The 16711-nt window shown below is 40.7% G+C and overlaps 1 protein-coding gene across 1 annotated transcript in view; it reads left to right on the plus strand.

Annotated features, from left to right (window-relative positions):
• ABCB5 (ATP binding cassette subfamily B member 5) overlaps positions 1–16711 on the plus strand; it is a 134991-nt gene that overhangs the window by 116997 nt on the left and 1283 nt on the right. The window contains exons 23-26 of the mRNA XM_017871541.1: positions 3047–3203; positions 6806–7003; positions 8974–9180; positions 15028–15174. Of these exons, the coding sequence (XP_017727030.1) occupies positions 3047–3203; positions 6806–7003; positions 8974–9180; positions 15028–15174 (709 nt within the window). The remainder of the gene's footprint in view (positions 1–3046; positions 3204–6805; positions 7004–8973; positions 9181–15027; positions 15175–16711) is intronic.

Here is a 16711-nt window from a genome sequence, read left to right on the forward strand (position 1 = left end):
TTTTTTTTTTTTTTTTGCTGTTTTGTTGTAGTGCAGTGGCATGACCTCGGCTCTCTGCAACCTCCACCTCCCAGGTTCAAGCAGTTCTCCTGCCCCAGTCTCCTGATTAGCAAGGATTATAGGCATGTGCCAACACACCCAGCTAATTTTTGTATTTTTAGTAGAGATGGAGTTTCACCATGTCGGCCAGGCTGATCTCAAACTCCTGACCTCGTGATCCACCCACCTCAGCCTCCCAAAGTGCTGGGATTACAAGCGTGAACCACTGCACCCAGCCCCATTAGTGACTTTAAAATATTTGTCATGATACTAAATTATTCCTCTTTATATATCCCAAATGGGTGAAACTCCTCAGGACCAACAGTGGCATGAGAGGTTGCCCTGTACATTTCTCCCAGTTAGGCGTTCAGTTCAAATGCTTCCAGGAGTTTAAACCAGATTTGAAGGATCTGGTTTAACTATGTTATGGAGTTACAGCACGGGTTGTTCTACAATAAGTACTTGTTGAGTGGAACTGAATTTCAGTTTAGCTCACCCTCGCTAATTGGGTCTGATCAGGTAAGGACAAATTCTGTAGCAGACCAGTTTTTTCCATGTGTGGGCCTTGGCCTACCTTTATACAGAATCCACCTGCAGAAAAAGCCTAAAGATTACTGTCCCTGGGCAGTAATCCCTCACTTTGGGAGGCTGAGGCAGGCGGATCACGAGGTCAGAAGTTCGAGACCAGCCTGGCCAACACAAAAATTAGCTAGGCGTGGTGGTGCACGCCTGTAATCCCAGCTACAGGAGGTGGAGGCAGGAGAATTGTTTGAACCCAGGAGGCGGAGGTTGCAGTGAGCTGACATCATGTCACTGCACTCCAGCCTGAATGACAAAGCAAGACTCCTCAAAAGAAAAGAAAAAGGAGCCGGGCGCGGTGGCTCAAGCCTGTAATCCCAGCACTTTGGGAGGCCGAGACGGGCGGATCACGAGGTCAGGAGATCGAGACCATCCTGGCTAACACTGTGAAACCCCGTCTCTACTAAAAAATACAAAAAACTAGCCGGGTGAGGTGGCGGGCGCCTGTAGTCCCAGCTACTTGGAGGCTGAGGCGGGAGAATAGCGTGAACCCGGGAGGCGGAGTTTGCAGTGAGCTGAGATCCGGCCACTGCACTCCAGCCTGGGCGACAGAGCGAGACTCCGTCTCAAAAAAAAAAAGAAAAGAAAAAGGAAAAAAAAAGATGAAGATTAGTGTCCCTGACTCAACCCCAGATAGTCCATTACCTCAAAGTCCACACTTCTCTTCCAGGGTCTTCAACATAACTCTCATCAGCATCAGCCCCCATCCCACTTACCTTTCTCTCAGCACTCACTCAATAAAGACAGAATCAGGGTTTTTGCTCGTACTCTCCCTTCTCTACTGAACCCTTTCTTCCTGCTCCATTCTCCATCCTTTGGGTCATTTACCTCCCACAAACACAAGTTCTGAGTTGAAGGGCCTTCTCCCTTTCTCATGAATATTTCCATTTTCAGAGCGACCTAACAACGACGTCCGCCTTTGGACATTTATGTCTAATGCTTACCATTACTTTTATAGTGGAAATGTTAGGACAGGTAGAGATTTTGGCATATCTCAAATCATGGGAAGAAGCTATTTTCTCAGTTGTTGATTTCAGAGAAGGCTCTACTCGTGTGGGACTAGAAACCAGGTCTCCTAACTCATAATCCAATTATCTTCCCAGCTCATCTGCTGATTCTTGGATCAGACTGAGGCTTAAGTCTGACTCAGTCTGATTTTTCCTTGCATTAAAACCACATTTAAAACAAACAAACAAACAAACAAACTTCTGATTGGGTTACCTAAACTCGGTAACCATTTCTGATGTTTACAGCTGGGTATCAAATAATTTAAAATGGCATTTTGAGCTTTAAACACTTTCTGTAAATATCAGTCTAAAAATGTCTTGATATCACAGAACTAAGTAACAATTATTTTAGTGTTATTTTTGTTTTTACATTTTATACTGTGTTTGATCTTTGTAAAGCCAACAAAATTCAGGATCTGAGGTCTAGGTCACTGAAGAGATTGCATCAGCATCAACATCTACCCTTTGGTAGGCCCCATCGAGGGAGAAATTCACAAGGAGCCCAGACGTGTTTACTTTGCTGTTATCCAGCACTGCAAACAAGCAACTGGGTTCTGTGATGTCCTTTTACTGCCTAATGTTTAAATATTGCCAGTGACACTGGTCCAGTTTTAGCCTAATTGTGCCTTTAGCTTTGTTACTAAGATGCATTGTTTTGCATTCTAGTACAGTACTTTCATATCTAAAATGAAATAGAAAATGAGGGGAAAATATTTAACCACGGTCAGGTCCTGTGCCACAATCGAGTAAATATTCTGTGTGCTTCCAAACATCATTTGTATACTTACCATTTTATCATTAACATGTTTTGAAATGGAGATCATAATCAGTAACAAACCTAAAAGATCAAAGTTCTTCTTTCAGTCTTTTTGGTCAGATTTTGCTTTGGGAACCCGAGGAAAATACGATCCCCATGATTTGCTCTCGAAATCATGTAGCATATCAGACAGATAACCAGTCATTTAGCTTCAGTTATCTGTCCTAACTGCATTATATGCAAAACAAACAAACAAACAAAAAATCATATCTACTGTGTAAATTCAGGTCTCACTACTGGAGATTCATTCTTCCTATTGTCAGTTGAATTATCTGTCAAATCTCCAAGCAAGCAAGCCTCATATCAAGATGGCTAAGAAGTTTTATATTCACTAGTTGGGAACTTTGATCTGTGGCTCTAATTGGAAGAGGCATTTTTAAGATTACCCAAGCTCCAAAGGTCATTTTGGTGTACAGAGCAAGGAATGATTACCACATGGCAGAATTTTTTTAAAGAGATAACTGTTGTTGGGCCTTCAGCGTAAGGGATGCTGTCTACATCAAAATATTATATTCCTGTGCCTGCTTTTTTCTTTACTTTTAGAGTTCTACTGTTTTACAATGGATCAATGGACCTAAGATTCAAATGCTTTATCTTTTGATAGAGTTTGTACTGCAATTGCATATGGAGCTATGGCCATCGGAGAAACGCTTGTTTTGGCTCCCGAATATTCCAAAGCCAAATCGGGGGCTGCACATCTGTTTGCCTTGTTGGAAAAGAAACCAACTATAGACAGCCACAGCCAAGAAGGGAAAAAGCCAGTAAGCACAACTATGATCTTAAATGTCCAAATACAGATGGCAACAGTAGGAACTGGGGGCTACTAAAGATGGGAGGGAGGGAAGGAGGGGGCAGGGGCTGCAAAAGTAGCTATTGGGTACTATGCTCAGTACCTATGTGACAAGATCATTCATACCCCAAACCTCAGCATTATGCAATATACCCAGATAACAAACCTGCACATGTACCCCCTGGATCTGAAATAACAGTTGAAAAAATAAAATGAAAATATAAATGAAAAAAATAAAAAACAAATGTCCACTTATTAAATGAAGGCATTCTTTGGAAAACTCTGCAAAAGATAATGTCATAGTAACATAAGGAGTTATAAGTTTGTAGAAAATAATTTTATGGCTGCAAATGGGGAAAAGGAGTCTTGTCTTAATCAAATTTTACCTCTACTACTAAAATGTATATTTCATATTTTAAAATATAGGCTTTTAATTTATATGCCTGATGCTATGAGAATGTTCTTGGAAGAAAACGTTGCTTCTTATACTGAATTCTATTTAGAAACAAAAGTTTTGATCTTGGAAGAAGATTCTTACTAAGGTTTATTTGGTTTTTTTTTTTTTCTCTGATAATACATGAAAAGTAAACAATATTCTGCTGCTTCAGACACCATTTTTCATGGGAAATATATTTATAAACATAAAGGGAGAAAAAGGAAAGCATACCTATTAAATTGACACACACAAACAAATTTAGCCTCAAACTCTAAAAGACTGTGAATATTAAAAGAGAAATAATAGGTAACGTGTATAGTTTCAAAATAAGTCTCTCAATAATAGTCTTATACATTAAATAGATATTCAATTTTAGGACATTTCTAGACATTTTGATTTTAAAATAAAATAATCATTAGGTATATACTTAAATGTTTTAATTTATAATTATTTCCCTCTAGAATTTTAATAGTAGATATATATGTATGATAGCTTAAAATAATACAGCATTACTAGAGCTACACAATTATTAAGAAGAGTGCCTGTTAGTGACAGAAATAAGAATATCTGGAAATGCTCAAAATAGAATGCTTCAAAGACATGTCACAGTCCAAATAAGATTTTGTTCTTGTCTGTTGGAAAGTCAAGGATGTAAGAAGCAATTTTTTAAATTTAAGATTTATATGTATAACAGTATTGCTACTCTTATTTCTTTCTGCAGATTATAATAGAGGAATTGAGTATCTCACTGATCTATGTCCTTACAGAACCATAGGCATGGCATAGACTATGGAAATATTTCTTATAAAGGCTATAAAATTAATGTATCTAATCTTTATTTAATTTAGTATGTAAATATTTCTGAATATCCCTCTATGCTTTTAAAATTAAAATCTGGGCAGGGCATATTTTAATTTACAATTAAAAATAGTAAGAATAAACGTATTAAAGTTTAGAAGTTTTCTAGAATACCTCTACGAGCTGTTATACAAAATATATACTAGAGTATACACAAAACTAATTGAATTCCTCGTGTTTCCAGACGGAGTCTGGCTCTGTCGCCCAGGCTGGAGAGGCTGGAGTGCAGTGGCGCGATCTCGGCTCACTGCAAGCTCCACCTCCCGGGTTCACGCCGTTCTTCTGCTTCAGCTTCCAGAGTAGCTGGGACTACAGGCACCCGCCACCGCGCCGGGCTAATTTTTTGTATTTTTAGTAGAGACAGGGTTTCACCATGTTAGCCAGGATGGTCTCAATCTCCTGACCTCGTGATCCGCCCGCCTCGGCCTCTCAAAGTGCTGGGATTACAGGCGTGAGCCACCACACCCGGCCGTATTCTGGTGTTTTAAAACCTTTTTTATACAAATGCAGAGAGGGAAGTACACCAAAAAAAATTTTAAAAATAAATAAAACAAAAGAAACTTTTATACAAATAATATTCATAGGTTGTAGGGGCAAATGGAAAATACTGACTAAGATAAAAGAAACCACTACACTACTCTTAAATTTTGGCAAATATCTTTCCAGATTTTTTTTTTCTATTTCCAGATCTCTTAACCACATCTTAACATCGAATTCCTTTAATGAGAAAATAATATCAATTTTTTTTTTTTGATGCTCCTCACCCCTACCTGCCCTTGCTTCTTACCTATATATGATGGGCTCAGAATGGGTCGAACATGACTAGTAAACCTGACTGTAAGGATGTGTTTTAAAATCCAGCCATCACTACCACCATACACACACGAACACACACACACACACAAATCCACTTACTCGTTAGTTGTTTACTCTAACAACAAAAATTAATAAGACTTAAAATGCAATTGAGACGAACACAAAGATCAAAAGAACTTAAAATCTTATGAACCAAATATATAAAGGGAAAGTTAACCATTTAGTGATAGTTCTGGAAAGTCTTTTTTAAACATCCTGGGTGTAGATGAGTATTGGTTTAGAAATCATTAACCAGTAAAGAGATTGATGCATAGAGAGAAAACTAAACACTTAGGCAACTGTCACTGCCAAATAATGGTCAATTGAAAATAGAGATAGGGCCGGGCGTGGTGGCTCACGCCTATAATCCCAGCACTTCGGGAGGCTGAGGTGGGCAGATTGCTTGAGTCCAGGAGTTTGGAACCAGCCTGGGCAACATAGTGAAACCCCATCTCTACTAAAAACACAAAAATCGGCTGAGTATGGTGGCACACGCTGATGGTCCCACCTACTCAGGAGGCCCAGGCGGGAGGATGGCCTGAGCCTGGGAAGTGGAGGTTAAAGTGAGCCGAGATCGCACCACACTGCCTTCCAACCTGGGTGACAGAGCTAGACCCTGTCTCAAATAAAATAAAATTGAAATAAAATAAGAAAGATAAATCAGAATTCAAAACATACTGTACCTTCACTATAAAACATGGCCCACCTTACAAAAATTACACTTGTATATATAGTTTATGAGAACCCCAGCTTTTCTGAATTAAGTAATAAAGGTTTGTAAAGCACAAACCAAATTAAAAAGAAAAAATGTATTACTCAGATAAACTGGTCAAACAACTAACTGCGGAATGGAACTGTCTGTGCAGCAAAGCTGAAGGAAGCAAGTGGTTTTTAGAAACTCAGTGAAGTCAGTAATGAAGATAACAAGAAACACAAACACAAAAAAATATAAACAAAAGTGACAGAAGGCTGGGCGCAGTGGCTCACGCCTATAATCCCAGCACTTTGGGAGGCCAATGCGGGCAGATTCACGAGCTCAGGAGATCGAGACCATCCTGACTAACATGGTGGAACCCTGTGTCTACTAAAAATACAAAAAATTGGCCAGGTGTGGTGGCGGGCACCTGTAGTCCCAGGAGAATGGCATGAATCCAGGAGGTGGAGCTTGCAGTGAGCCAAGATCGGACCACTGCACTCCAGCCTGGGCAACAGAACGAGACTCCGTCTCAAAAAAAAAAAAAAAAAAAAAAAAAAAAGAAAAAAACCCACTTGCAGTCAACAGCTCTACAGAGATGCATACATGTTTAGAATTAAAAGGGCAATGGAAACATGCACAATTTTCAAAAAGCACTTAGCCAGTATGCAACAGTGTGTTATAACCTTCCCAAGTCACTCTTCTCAACTCTGTCAACTTCCTTTCACAGGACACATGTGAAGGGAATTTAGAGTTTCGAGAAGTCTCTTTCTTCTATCCATGTCGCCCAGATGTTTTCATCCTCCGCGGCTTATCCCTCAGTATTGAGCAAGGAAAGACAGTAGCATTTGTGGGGAGCAGCGGCTGTGGGAAAAGCACTTCTCTTCAACTTCTGCAGAGATTTTATGACCCCGTGCAAGGACAAGTGGTAAGACTGAATTGAAACACACCTAATCTGGGGGTTAGCAGTCCTATTCTTAAACATTCACTAGGGCTTAAGCATCCCCACTGGTTTGGGTGGGGCAAACAATGCAGAAGTTAAAAAGAAAAAAAATCTCTATCTCAACCCTTAACTAAGAGGACAAGCAAACCATCACAAAAATGATGGTTGGGACTTTGAAGTGAAGTACAAAGGTCCAAAGAGTCTTCAACAATTCTGGCAGCAGAAATGTTGGTCTTAGCCGTGGAATTACTTTAGAACGTGGGTGCCGGAGGTCAGGTCTAATGTTCACATCGTGGCTCCATATTCTGTTCTGGTTTAAGACAGAGAGAACACTGTCCTCCACCTCCTTAGTTCAGGCTTCTGCTTTCCCACCACTCATCCCCACCTCCCAACCGTCAAAACCTTATGCATGGTTAAGGCTTATTGGAATCAGCTCCATGAAGTCATGCTTCTAATATCTAAAATAATGTAATCTCTCCATCCTTTTCATCCTTTGAACCTAAGGATTTTTTTTTCTTACCTGGCACTTGTCTTACTATACCTTATATTGTGGTTTTTCCATTATCTTGTCCTCCCGCCACCACCCACCACCACATCAGCACACCTACACTAAGCTTCCTGTCCTGCCTCCTGCCCCTACAAAAAAGTTCCTAAAACTCAGACTGCCATGTTAGTCCTCATTCTCCTGCAATGTACAGTCTTTCACCCTTACAGATTCTCAGTGAGTGTTTGTAAAACAGAGACTCAACAGAGTCCTAAAGGGCTCCCTTGAACTAGGCGACACTCATCTATTCACACATAGCATAGCACACTCCCTCCTCTGAACTTTCCACAGTTAGAATATACCAGAGTCTATGCCATCAATCAGGTCCTTGATCCCCTGGCCCCTGCCTCCCACTCCAAGCTCCTCTCTTATCACTCCCCACCTCATCATGCACTGTGCTTTTCCTGTTTTGGGGGTTTTTTTGTGTGTGTGCGTTTCTTGTTTTGTTTTGTTTTTTCGAGACAGAGTCTCGCTCTGTGGCCCAGGATGGAGTGCAGTGGCACCATCTCAGCTCACTGCAACCCCCGCCTCTAGACTTCATGCTATTCTCATGCCTCAGCCTCCTGAGTAGTAGCTGAGATTATAGGCGTGCGCCACCATGCCCAGTTAACTTTTGTATTTTTTTGTAGAAACAGGGTTTCGTCATGTTAACCAGGCTGGTCTTCAACTCCCAGCCTCAAGTGATCTGCCCACCTCAGCCTCCCAAAGTCTCCTCATGTTTTTTAAACACACCTATGAACCATTTTTTAGCTGTTGCCCTGCCCAGAATGTCCCCTTTGCAGGCTCCTTCTCACTGTTCATGTCTTAGTCTGAACATCCTTTCCTTAAGGCCTTCTTGGACAACCCCCTTCTCATGCCTCTCCATACCCTCCCCACTGCCTCAGTCGCTCTACCCTGTTACCCTGTCTTCAGGGTACTTTCCTCTCCTGAGTTTATTGAGTCATTTGTTCATGTGTTTATTGCATCCTTCTCTGCTAAAATATAAGCTACAAAAGGGAAAGAGCTTTCTCTTATTGACTACTATTTCGCTGGTACTGGAAGAGTCCCCCTCACGTAGTGAGCATGCTCATCAAATATGAGTTGAGTGTTGTTATCTATTTATGTGAATAAACATGGCTGTGTGCAAGATGACACAGCTTTACATGTGGAGTACTCTATCATCTCCACATACTTTTCACAGGGTTTTCTGAAAGTCAGGTCCTTTTACAGTGGAGGGGGCAGTAGTGAGTTATATGCTGTTAGCTTCTATACAACATATGATTTATGAGCCTTCCTTGGGTAACCTTATACTTTGAAATAGCTTGAATTCCTATCCTTCTTGTTATGATTTGTGTGTGTTTGAATACAGTGAACTGTAACATGATACAGTTGTGTGATCTTAACACACCATTCTCCATTCTGCTTTTGGCAGCTGTTTGATGGCGTGGATGCAAAAGAATTGAATGTACAGTGGCTCCGTTCCCAAATAGCAATCGTATCTCAAGAGCCTGTGCTCTTCAACTGCAGCATCGCTGAGAACATTGCCTATGGTGACAACAGCCGTGTGGTGCCATTAGATGAGATCAAAGAAGCAGCAAATGCAGCAAATATCCATTCTTTTATTGAAGGTCTCCCTGAGGTAAGAAAATTTCTGATATCTTGAATTACAAAGCTGCCAAGTAAGCCTAAGAAGCTATTGGGCCTACACAGTTGTTTTTATGTATTCCTTGGATTATACAATTTATTTATTGCCAGAATCTAAAGTTAGATGTAAAACATGAAGTCAGATGTGAAAAACCAAGTTTGAGATTTTCGTGTGACTATTTTCCCAAGACCAAAATGTATTAATATTCACTGGATTAACTTTCACATTTTGATATTTGCCTTCTGTCCATCTACACTGTGGCTGGTCCACACTATGACCTGCCCCACTACTGCGGTAGCCTTTTCATCCGCCTTCCAGTCTTGCTCCTCTATCATTTTTCTTCCTGACAGCAATCAGAGGGATCTTTTAAAAACCAATTAGATCCTATCCCTCCCCTGCTTACGACTGCCTCATGGCTCCCCTGTGCACTCAGAATAAAGCCCAGACACCCCATGGGGAGGGGCTGCTGAAGCCTCTGTGATCTGGCCCCACTGTTTCCCCAGCAACAACCTCACCACACAGTCACTTTGCTGCAGCTGAGCTGGTCTCTCCTGTCTCATGAACATACCAACTTGCTCCCCACCTTAGGACATTTACGTTTGCTGTTGCTCCAGCCTAGACCTCCCTTAGGTTGACTTTTGGCATAGTAATGCCTTAACTTTCCTTTTTTTCTTTTCTTTTTTTTTTTTTTTTTTTTTTTTTTTGACGGAGTTTCACTCTTGTTGCCCAGGCTAGAGTTCCATGGCGCAATCTAGGCTCACTCGGCTCCACCTCCTGGGTTCAAGCGATTCTCCTGCCTCAGCCTTCCAAGTAGCTGGGATTACAGGCATGTGCCACCACGCCTGGCTAATTTTTTGTGTTTTTAGTAGAGATGGGGTTTCTCCATGCTGGACAGACTGGTCTCGAACTCCCGACCTCAGGTGATCCACCTGCCTCGGCCTCCCAAAGTGCTGGGATTACAGGCGTGAGCCATCGCGCCCAGGGAGAAGTGCCTTAACTCTCAAGCCCTTTCAAATGTTACCTTTGCAGAGGCTTTCCCTAAACATCCTATTTTTAAAAGTCCCCACCAGTCCTATCCCCTATCACTTTGTCTTCAGGGCATGTATCACAGTCCGAAAATTACCCTGAGTACTTAGTTATTTGTTTAGTGTCTCCCCTCCACACTAGAGTAGAAGATCCTTGCCTGCCATTTTTATCACTTTGATGTCTGTATTGACTGTGACAATTGGCACAAAGTCTCAGAAAAGTCAAAAATCTTGGCAAACTGTAGAGAAGCCTTAGGTAGTGCAAGCACTGATACAAATCCAAAAACAGTGCAGAGAGGGTAATTATAACTTTAAGTGTTTATAGTATCTGAGTGTTTGCAACACACACACACATACACGCACACACGCATAAAATAAATAAAATAAAAATAGAGATACTTTCATGCAGAGGCAAATTTTACATGTAATTTTATAAACTAAGTTTCTATCTCACTTTAAAGGGAGATAGTTAAGTTTAACAACCAATAGATCAAACAACTAATAATCTAGAGCCCTGTTCTTTGGTGGAGGCCAATAGTCACCATACTCTGTTTTATACTCCTTCCCTCACCAGCTCCTCTCTATACTACATGGTGCCTCCATCTAGAAACAGGCCATTAATGCAATTTCCCTTACTCTGGTAAGAGTTTGCAGTACTAAATATATTGGAAGGATTCACTTTTTTTTTTTTATAAATATAGCGACATTGTGAATGTCTTTCAGTGGCAACTTCCTTTTTAACCATGACACTGCATTGTTAATTTGTGGTCAGATTGTTATCTGTGTAATCTCGATAATTTGTTTTATGTATTGTGAAATGCTGTCCAATTGATATTTGTACTATTTAACTTTTATTCTTTTGTTTCCTTTGAGACAAGGTCTCACTCTGTCACCCAGGCTGGAGTGCAGTGATGTGTTCTTGGTTCACTGCAGCCTCGACCTCCCAGGCTCACCTGAGTCTCCCTGGGATCACAAGCACATGCCACCACACCTGGCCAATTTTTGTATTTTTTGTAGAGATGGGGTTTCATCATGTTGCTTAGGCTGGACTCAGGCTCCTGGGTTCAAGCAGTTTCATCCACCTCGGCCTCCCAAAGTTCTGGAATTATAGGCATAAGCCACCACACCTGGCCTAACTTTTATTCTTAAATTGTTTATTATCTTCTATTCATTTTATTGTACCAGTTCTCACATTTACTCAAAACTACATGCTGCAAAGATCCATTGTGCAAACTTTTTACAACAGGCTTTGAAAACTAAGATGTTATTTCCTTCAACTTTTTAAAAAAAAGAGTAGCTTATTTTTCAGTGTTTTAAATTTTAACTTTAATTTACCTTCATGTCTTTGTTCCCCCCAAAACATGTAGAACCATAAGGAAAACTGATACCAAAATAAAATTGTTTAAAAAAATCAAATCAGATAATTCCTAGAAAAACTACATATTACTAAATGGCTTCGGTTAGTACCCTGGGTAGAATAAGGCTGCCCTCTTATGCTCAGTTGGCTGGGAAAAAGGAAGAGATGAAACCAGCCACTCATTCCCCAGCCCTTCTGGGAACCAAGAACTATGCTGATGAAAATTCATTTGGTGGCAAAACGATGTGAGGATATAATATAGTCCTTTATTTATATTTATCCCACTTCGAATAAATAATCAAATACATCTGCACAAAATTCATGTATTTGATTACCAGTTGCTTCCCCACATTCTTCTGGGGGTGTTAAATAATATATTATCTATTAAATATAGAAAATATATCATATATGTATAATATATAGAATTTTTTCTTCTAAGGTTGAAAAAAAATCAGAATTATTAAATATATATAACTCTAAGGGTTTCGGTAAGGAAGTGTAGATCTGTGTAACAGCTAAAACCAGAAGGGTGCAGAGCAAGGAGTCAACTTAGAACATGCTGAGAGTAATGAAATGCATCTACCACATATCTCATAGAAATATCCCACAGGCATTTGGAAATACAGGCCTGGGGCATAGGAGAGAAGTGGAAGTAACACCACCTTGATCTCAGGGATCCTCTGAGACACACACCAGGTATGATTCTTTCTTTTTTCTTTTTTTTTTTTTTTTGAGACGGAGTCTCGCTCTGTCGCCCGGGCTGGAGTGCAGTGGCCGGATCTCAGCTCACTGTAAGCTCCGCCTCCCAGGTTTACGCCATTCTCCTGCCTCAGCCTCCCGAGTAGCTGGGACTACAGGCGCCCGCCACCTCGCCCAGCTAGTTTTTGTATTTTTTAGTAGAGACGGGGTTTCACTGTGTTAGCCAGGATGGTCTCGAACTCCTGACCTCGTGATCCGCCCGTCTCGGCCTCCCAAAGTGCTGGGATTACAGGCTTGAGCCACCGCGCCCGGCTGATTCTTTCTTAATCTTCACAATATCACCCAGTGGCAGCTCCCAGTCAAGCCACATCCTTAAGTAGGACTTTGACCTCTGGAATCACCCTGAAAATCCAACCCAGTGCCTGCAGGGATTCTCCAGAATGCAGTTGCTTTAGGATTCGACTCTGGTGTTCCCTCTAGGACGCAACTGACTTTTAGCTCAAGGTTCATATTAAGGAGCCATTAACCCTTGAGTTTCTCATAAAAGAGGTGATGTTAGGTCACTCACCATCCCAGTGATTGCCAGAAAATGGATTCAGATTTTTGGCTAAAGAGAAACTCTGTCGTTCTTCATTTAAAATAAATAAATAAATAAAAAATAAAAAACCTTCAGTTTAAATATATGCAAATGTTTTTAGGTAGCTATTGAGACAATGTGTATATCCACATTTGTAATCTGTTCTTAACAGTGGACAAAACATCTGAATTTAGTTTTCATCCAATATGTTCTTTAAACTTACACTCTCCTACAATCCAGAGAAGGCCAAAAACTGCAAAGTGATTCCTAAAGTAGTTTTGAATCTTCTTCAGCTGCCCTAGAAGAATTCGCGTACAATTTAAGCGAGGCTGGCAGAAAGGGCTACGAGCTCATTATCATTCCCACCTCCGTTCCCAACGTTTAGTTTAAGATTTAAATGACGAGTTGATGGGTGCTGACGAGTTGGTGGGTGCAGCACACCAACATGGCACATGTATACATATGTAACAAACCTGCACGTTGTGCACATGTACCCTAGAACTTAAAGTATAATAATAAAAAAAAAAATTGAATCCCCTCATTTAAATATGAACTTTGCAGCGTTTGCAGATGAATAGCAGACGCAATTTTACCTATGGTTCCAAATTTAACAAAATGCATTTTAGAAGGAAGGGGCCCAAGGCCTGCTAGTAGTCCCAGATAAATCACAGAGAAAACAGTGAAAGTCTGTGTTCTTTGTAGAGCATTCACTTCAGAGAAGATATTTTTACTGGGCTTTAGTAATTCAGACACCTGTTGTTTGCTATAAAACATGCACCTGTGCATGTTACATTGAAAAGTAAGCTTTGAGATGATGTAGACACATTTTGTTATAAGGTTATACCACAGGTTCGCGACACCCACTGTGTCCAAAATGCACTGCCTGAAGGCAGTCAGATGTGGAGAGAAAGTCAATTCCCTCAAGCTTCTCTAGGTTACCAACACAAAATGAACAGCTAGGAATCACATGCTGCACGTGAAATGCTGCTACAGGATTACTCTTTCCCGCTCTACCCTTGGACCAGCTTTCTCAACGGAGCTAATCCATCTACACATTCCTGTCTAGGTACCAAGGGTTTATGTTTCTTACAAAAGTGCCAAGGGCCACTAGAAAGCAATGTGAAGCCTTGAAAGGAAGCCAAGTCAATGGGACAATCTAAAAAGCAGGCAAGAACCTGCTTACCCCAACTGTACTGACCAATTGTGATTCAGAGGACCATGATGGCTTCAAGATTTGTGTGAAATTTTCTTTACCCTTCCATGAAGGGAAACACTGAAGAAATTAGGTTATTAGTAAGTAGGGAACTATGAAACACTGTGAAGTGCTAAATGTCACCATTACTACGTAGTGGCCTGAAAAGGTGAATAGACTGTTTCAAGATGCCAACCTGGCTGGGCGCGGTGGCTCACGCCTGTAATCCCAACACTTTGGAAGGCCAAGGCGGGTGGATCACGAGATCAGGAGTTCAAGACCAGCCTGGCCAACATGGTGAAACCCCATCTCTACTAAAAATACAAAAATTAGCCAGGCGTGGTGGTGGGTGCCTGTAATCCCAATTACTTGGGAGGCTGAGGCAGAGAATCACTTGAACCCGGGAGGTGGAGGTTGTAGTGAGCCGAGACTGCGCCACTGCACTCTAGACTGGGTGACAGATCAAGACTCTCTCAAAAAACAAAAGAGATGCCAACCTAACTTATTTCCAGAAAGATGCATGTACCACTGAGACTCCCATCCCAGCATCTGTAAGGAGGTGCCCATAGAGGCTTAGCAAGAGCCAAAGTGAAGAAACCTCATAATTTCCTGTTGTTTTACTACTGTGAATCATTTTAACCTGAAAATAGTAGGTAATATAACTTAATGGAAAAGTATTTGTGTTTACTATGAACTTGTTTCTTGCTGATAATTTTTTTCTTATGCTTTAATTTGAAAAATTTCTTTGTGGAAGCATAATGGCAGAGGTCTGCTGTCTGTGATCAGATTGGATATGTAAATGAGATGGTAGTGTTTACTGCGGCTTTAGCATTTATTTGCAACAAAGCCCAAGAATAGATTTCAACATTTGTTGGGACACAAATTTTCAAGAGTAGCAAAATTTGAAATATTTAGATGGTTCTCGCCCACAGTTGCCATGCTAATTTAAATAACTAAGACTTGCTTTCTTAATTGCATGCTCCTATAATAGAAATACAACACACAAGTTGGACTGAAAGGAACACAGCTTTCTGGCGGCCAGAAACAAAGACTAGCTATTGCAAGGGCTCTTCTCCAGAAACCCAAAATTTTATTGTTGGATGAGGCCACTTCAGCCCTCGATAATGAGAGTGAGAAGGTAACATCATTTTCTTTTATCTCAGAATATAATACCAAATATAAGCATCCAATAACATGAAAGAAACCAAGGTAAGTTTGGAAAAACAAAGGCCTGGAAAAAATTGTAGTTCTAAGGTCACCAGTTCCCATTAAGGCTTTGGGCTTTTACAGAAAGGTCAGTAGGTGGTGGGGAGGTGGCAGAGAGTTGAGACAGAGGGAGTCTCATGTTCCAGAAAGGTTTTCTCACTCAAATTTGTCTCATTATCAAAAGTGGACCAATTTTCGAAATGTTTTTTCATTCAAGGAAAGAGCCCAAGAAAAATAACTTTTCAATTTTATTATTATTCCAGTGATGCCAAACAAACTAATAAGGTAATTTGTATGGGTAAAAGAGTAATCTGCATTGCAGTGTCAGAGCCTGAGAGTTACTCTACCTTCGACAGACTCAGCCTAGTTTGAGCAGGAAACAAGGAGTCAAAGGGACACATGAGAATGTACTTGCACAGCAAGCTTCTCCGGCTGTTTGATTTTGCTATGTCCTTTATCCCCTAGGAGTTTCTTGCACATGCAGGCACTTATTTAGTACATTGGTTAAATGAATGATAATCATTAACATTTATAGAGTATGTATTACATGCTATTATGTCAGTCTTCACAATAACATGACAAATGAACTTCTTGTATTAGCATGCCCATTTTACAGATTAGCACACTAAGGCTTAGAAAGATTAAATAACTTCTCTAAATTCTAATGGAAGGTGTCTGACCTAAGAGCCCAGGCAGTTAATCCACCCATGATTGCTACTTGTAGATGATTATTATTCTTGATTCCTAAAGTGACAGTGTGTTATGAAAAATAAACAACAACTAACTTTTGGGATCAGACATATCTGGGCTGTAATCCTCACTTCATCAGTTACTAGCAGTATGACCTTGGCCTAACCTCAGTTCAGTTATCAGAAAAATAAAAATACTCTCATTTTATGAGGTTATTGAAAGAATTTAAATGAGATATTCATATTGGGAACATTTTATGCATTCATCAAATATGGGTTTTCACCCTCCACTCCCACTTTCTCTATATAGCGTCATAACCTCACTCTTGGCTGAAATCCTATGCTAACAGGACAGTTGTACAGCTAAGTCCTACCAAAAACAAAACTAAATTATGAGAGAAAATTAGGGAAATAAATTAGACAATTCTACTTAGGTATACTGCTTAGAAATACTCCTTTCTGACTTTGACTTTAGAACTACTCAAAGAAATAATAGTAGAAATTTGAGTAGTATTAGAACTACACAAAGAAATTGTAGTAGAGGGCCAGGCGCGGTGGCTCAAGCCTGTAATCCCAGCACTTTGGGAGGCCGAGACGGGCGGATCACGAGGTCAGGAGATCGAGACCATCCTGGCTAACATGATGAAACCCCATCTCTACTAAAAAATACAAAAAACTAGCCGGGCGAGGTGGCGGGCGCCTGTAGTCCCAGCTACTCGGGAGGCTGAGGCAGGAGAATGGCGTAAACCCGGGAGGTGGAGCTAGCAGTGAGCTGAGATC

This window comes from Rhinopithecus bieti, unplaced genomic scaffold (genome assembly GCF_001698545.2).
Source record: "Rhinopithecus bieti isolate Rb0 unplaced genomic scaffold, ASM169854v2 scaffold_5882, whole genome shotgun sequence".
Taxonomy (NCBI): domain Eukaryota; kingdom Metazoa; phylum Chordata; class Mammalia; order Primates; family Cercopithecidae; genus Rhinopithecus; species Rhinopithecus bieti.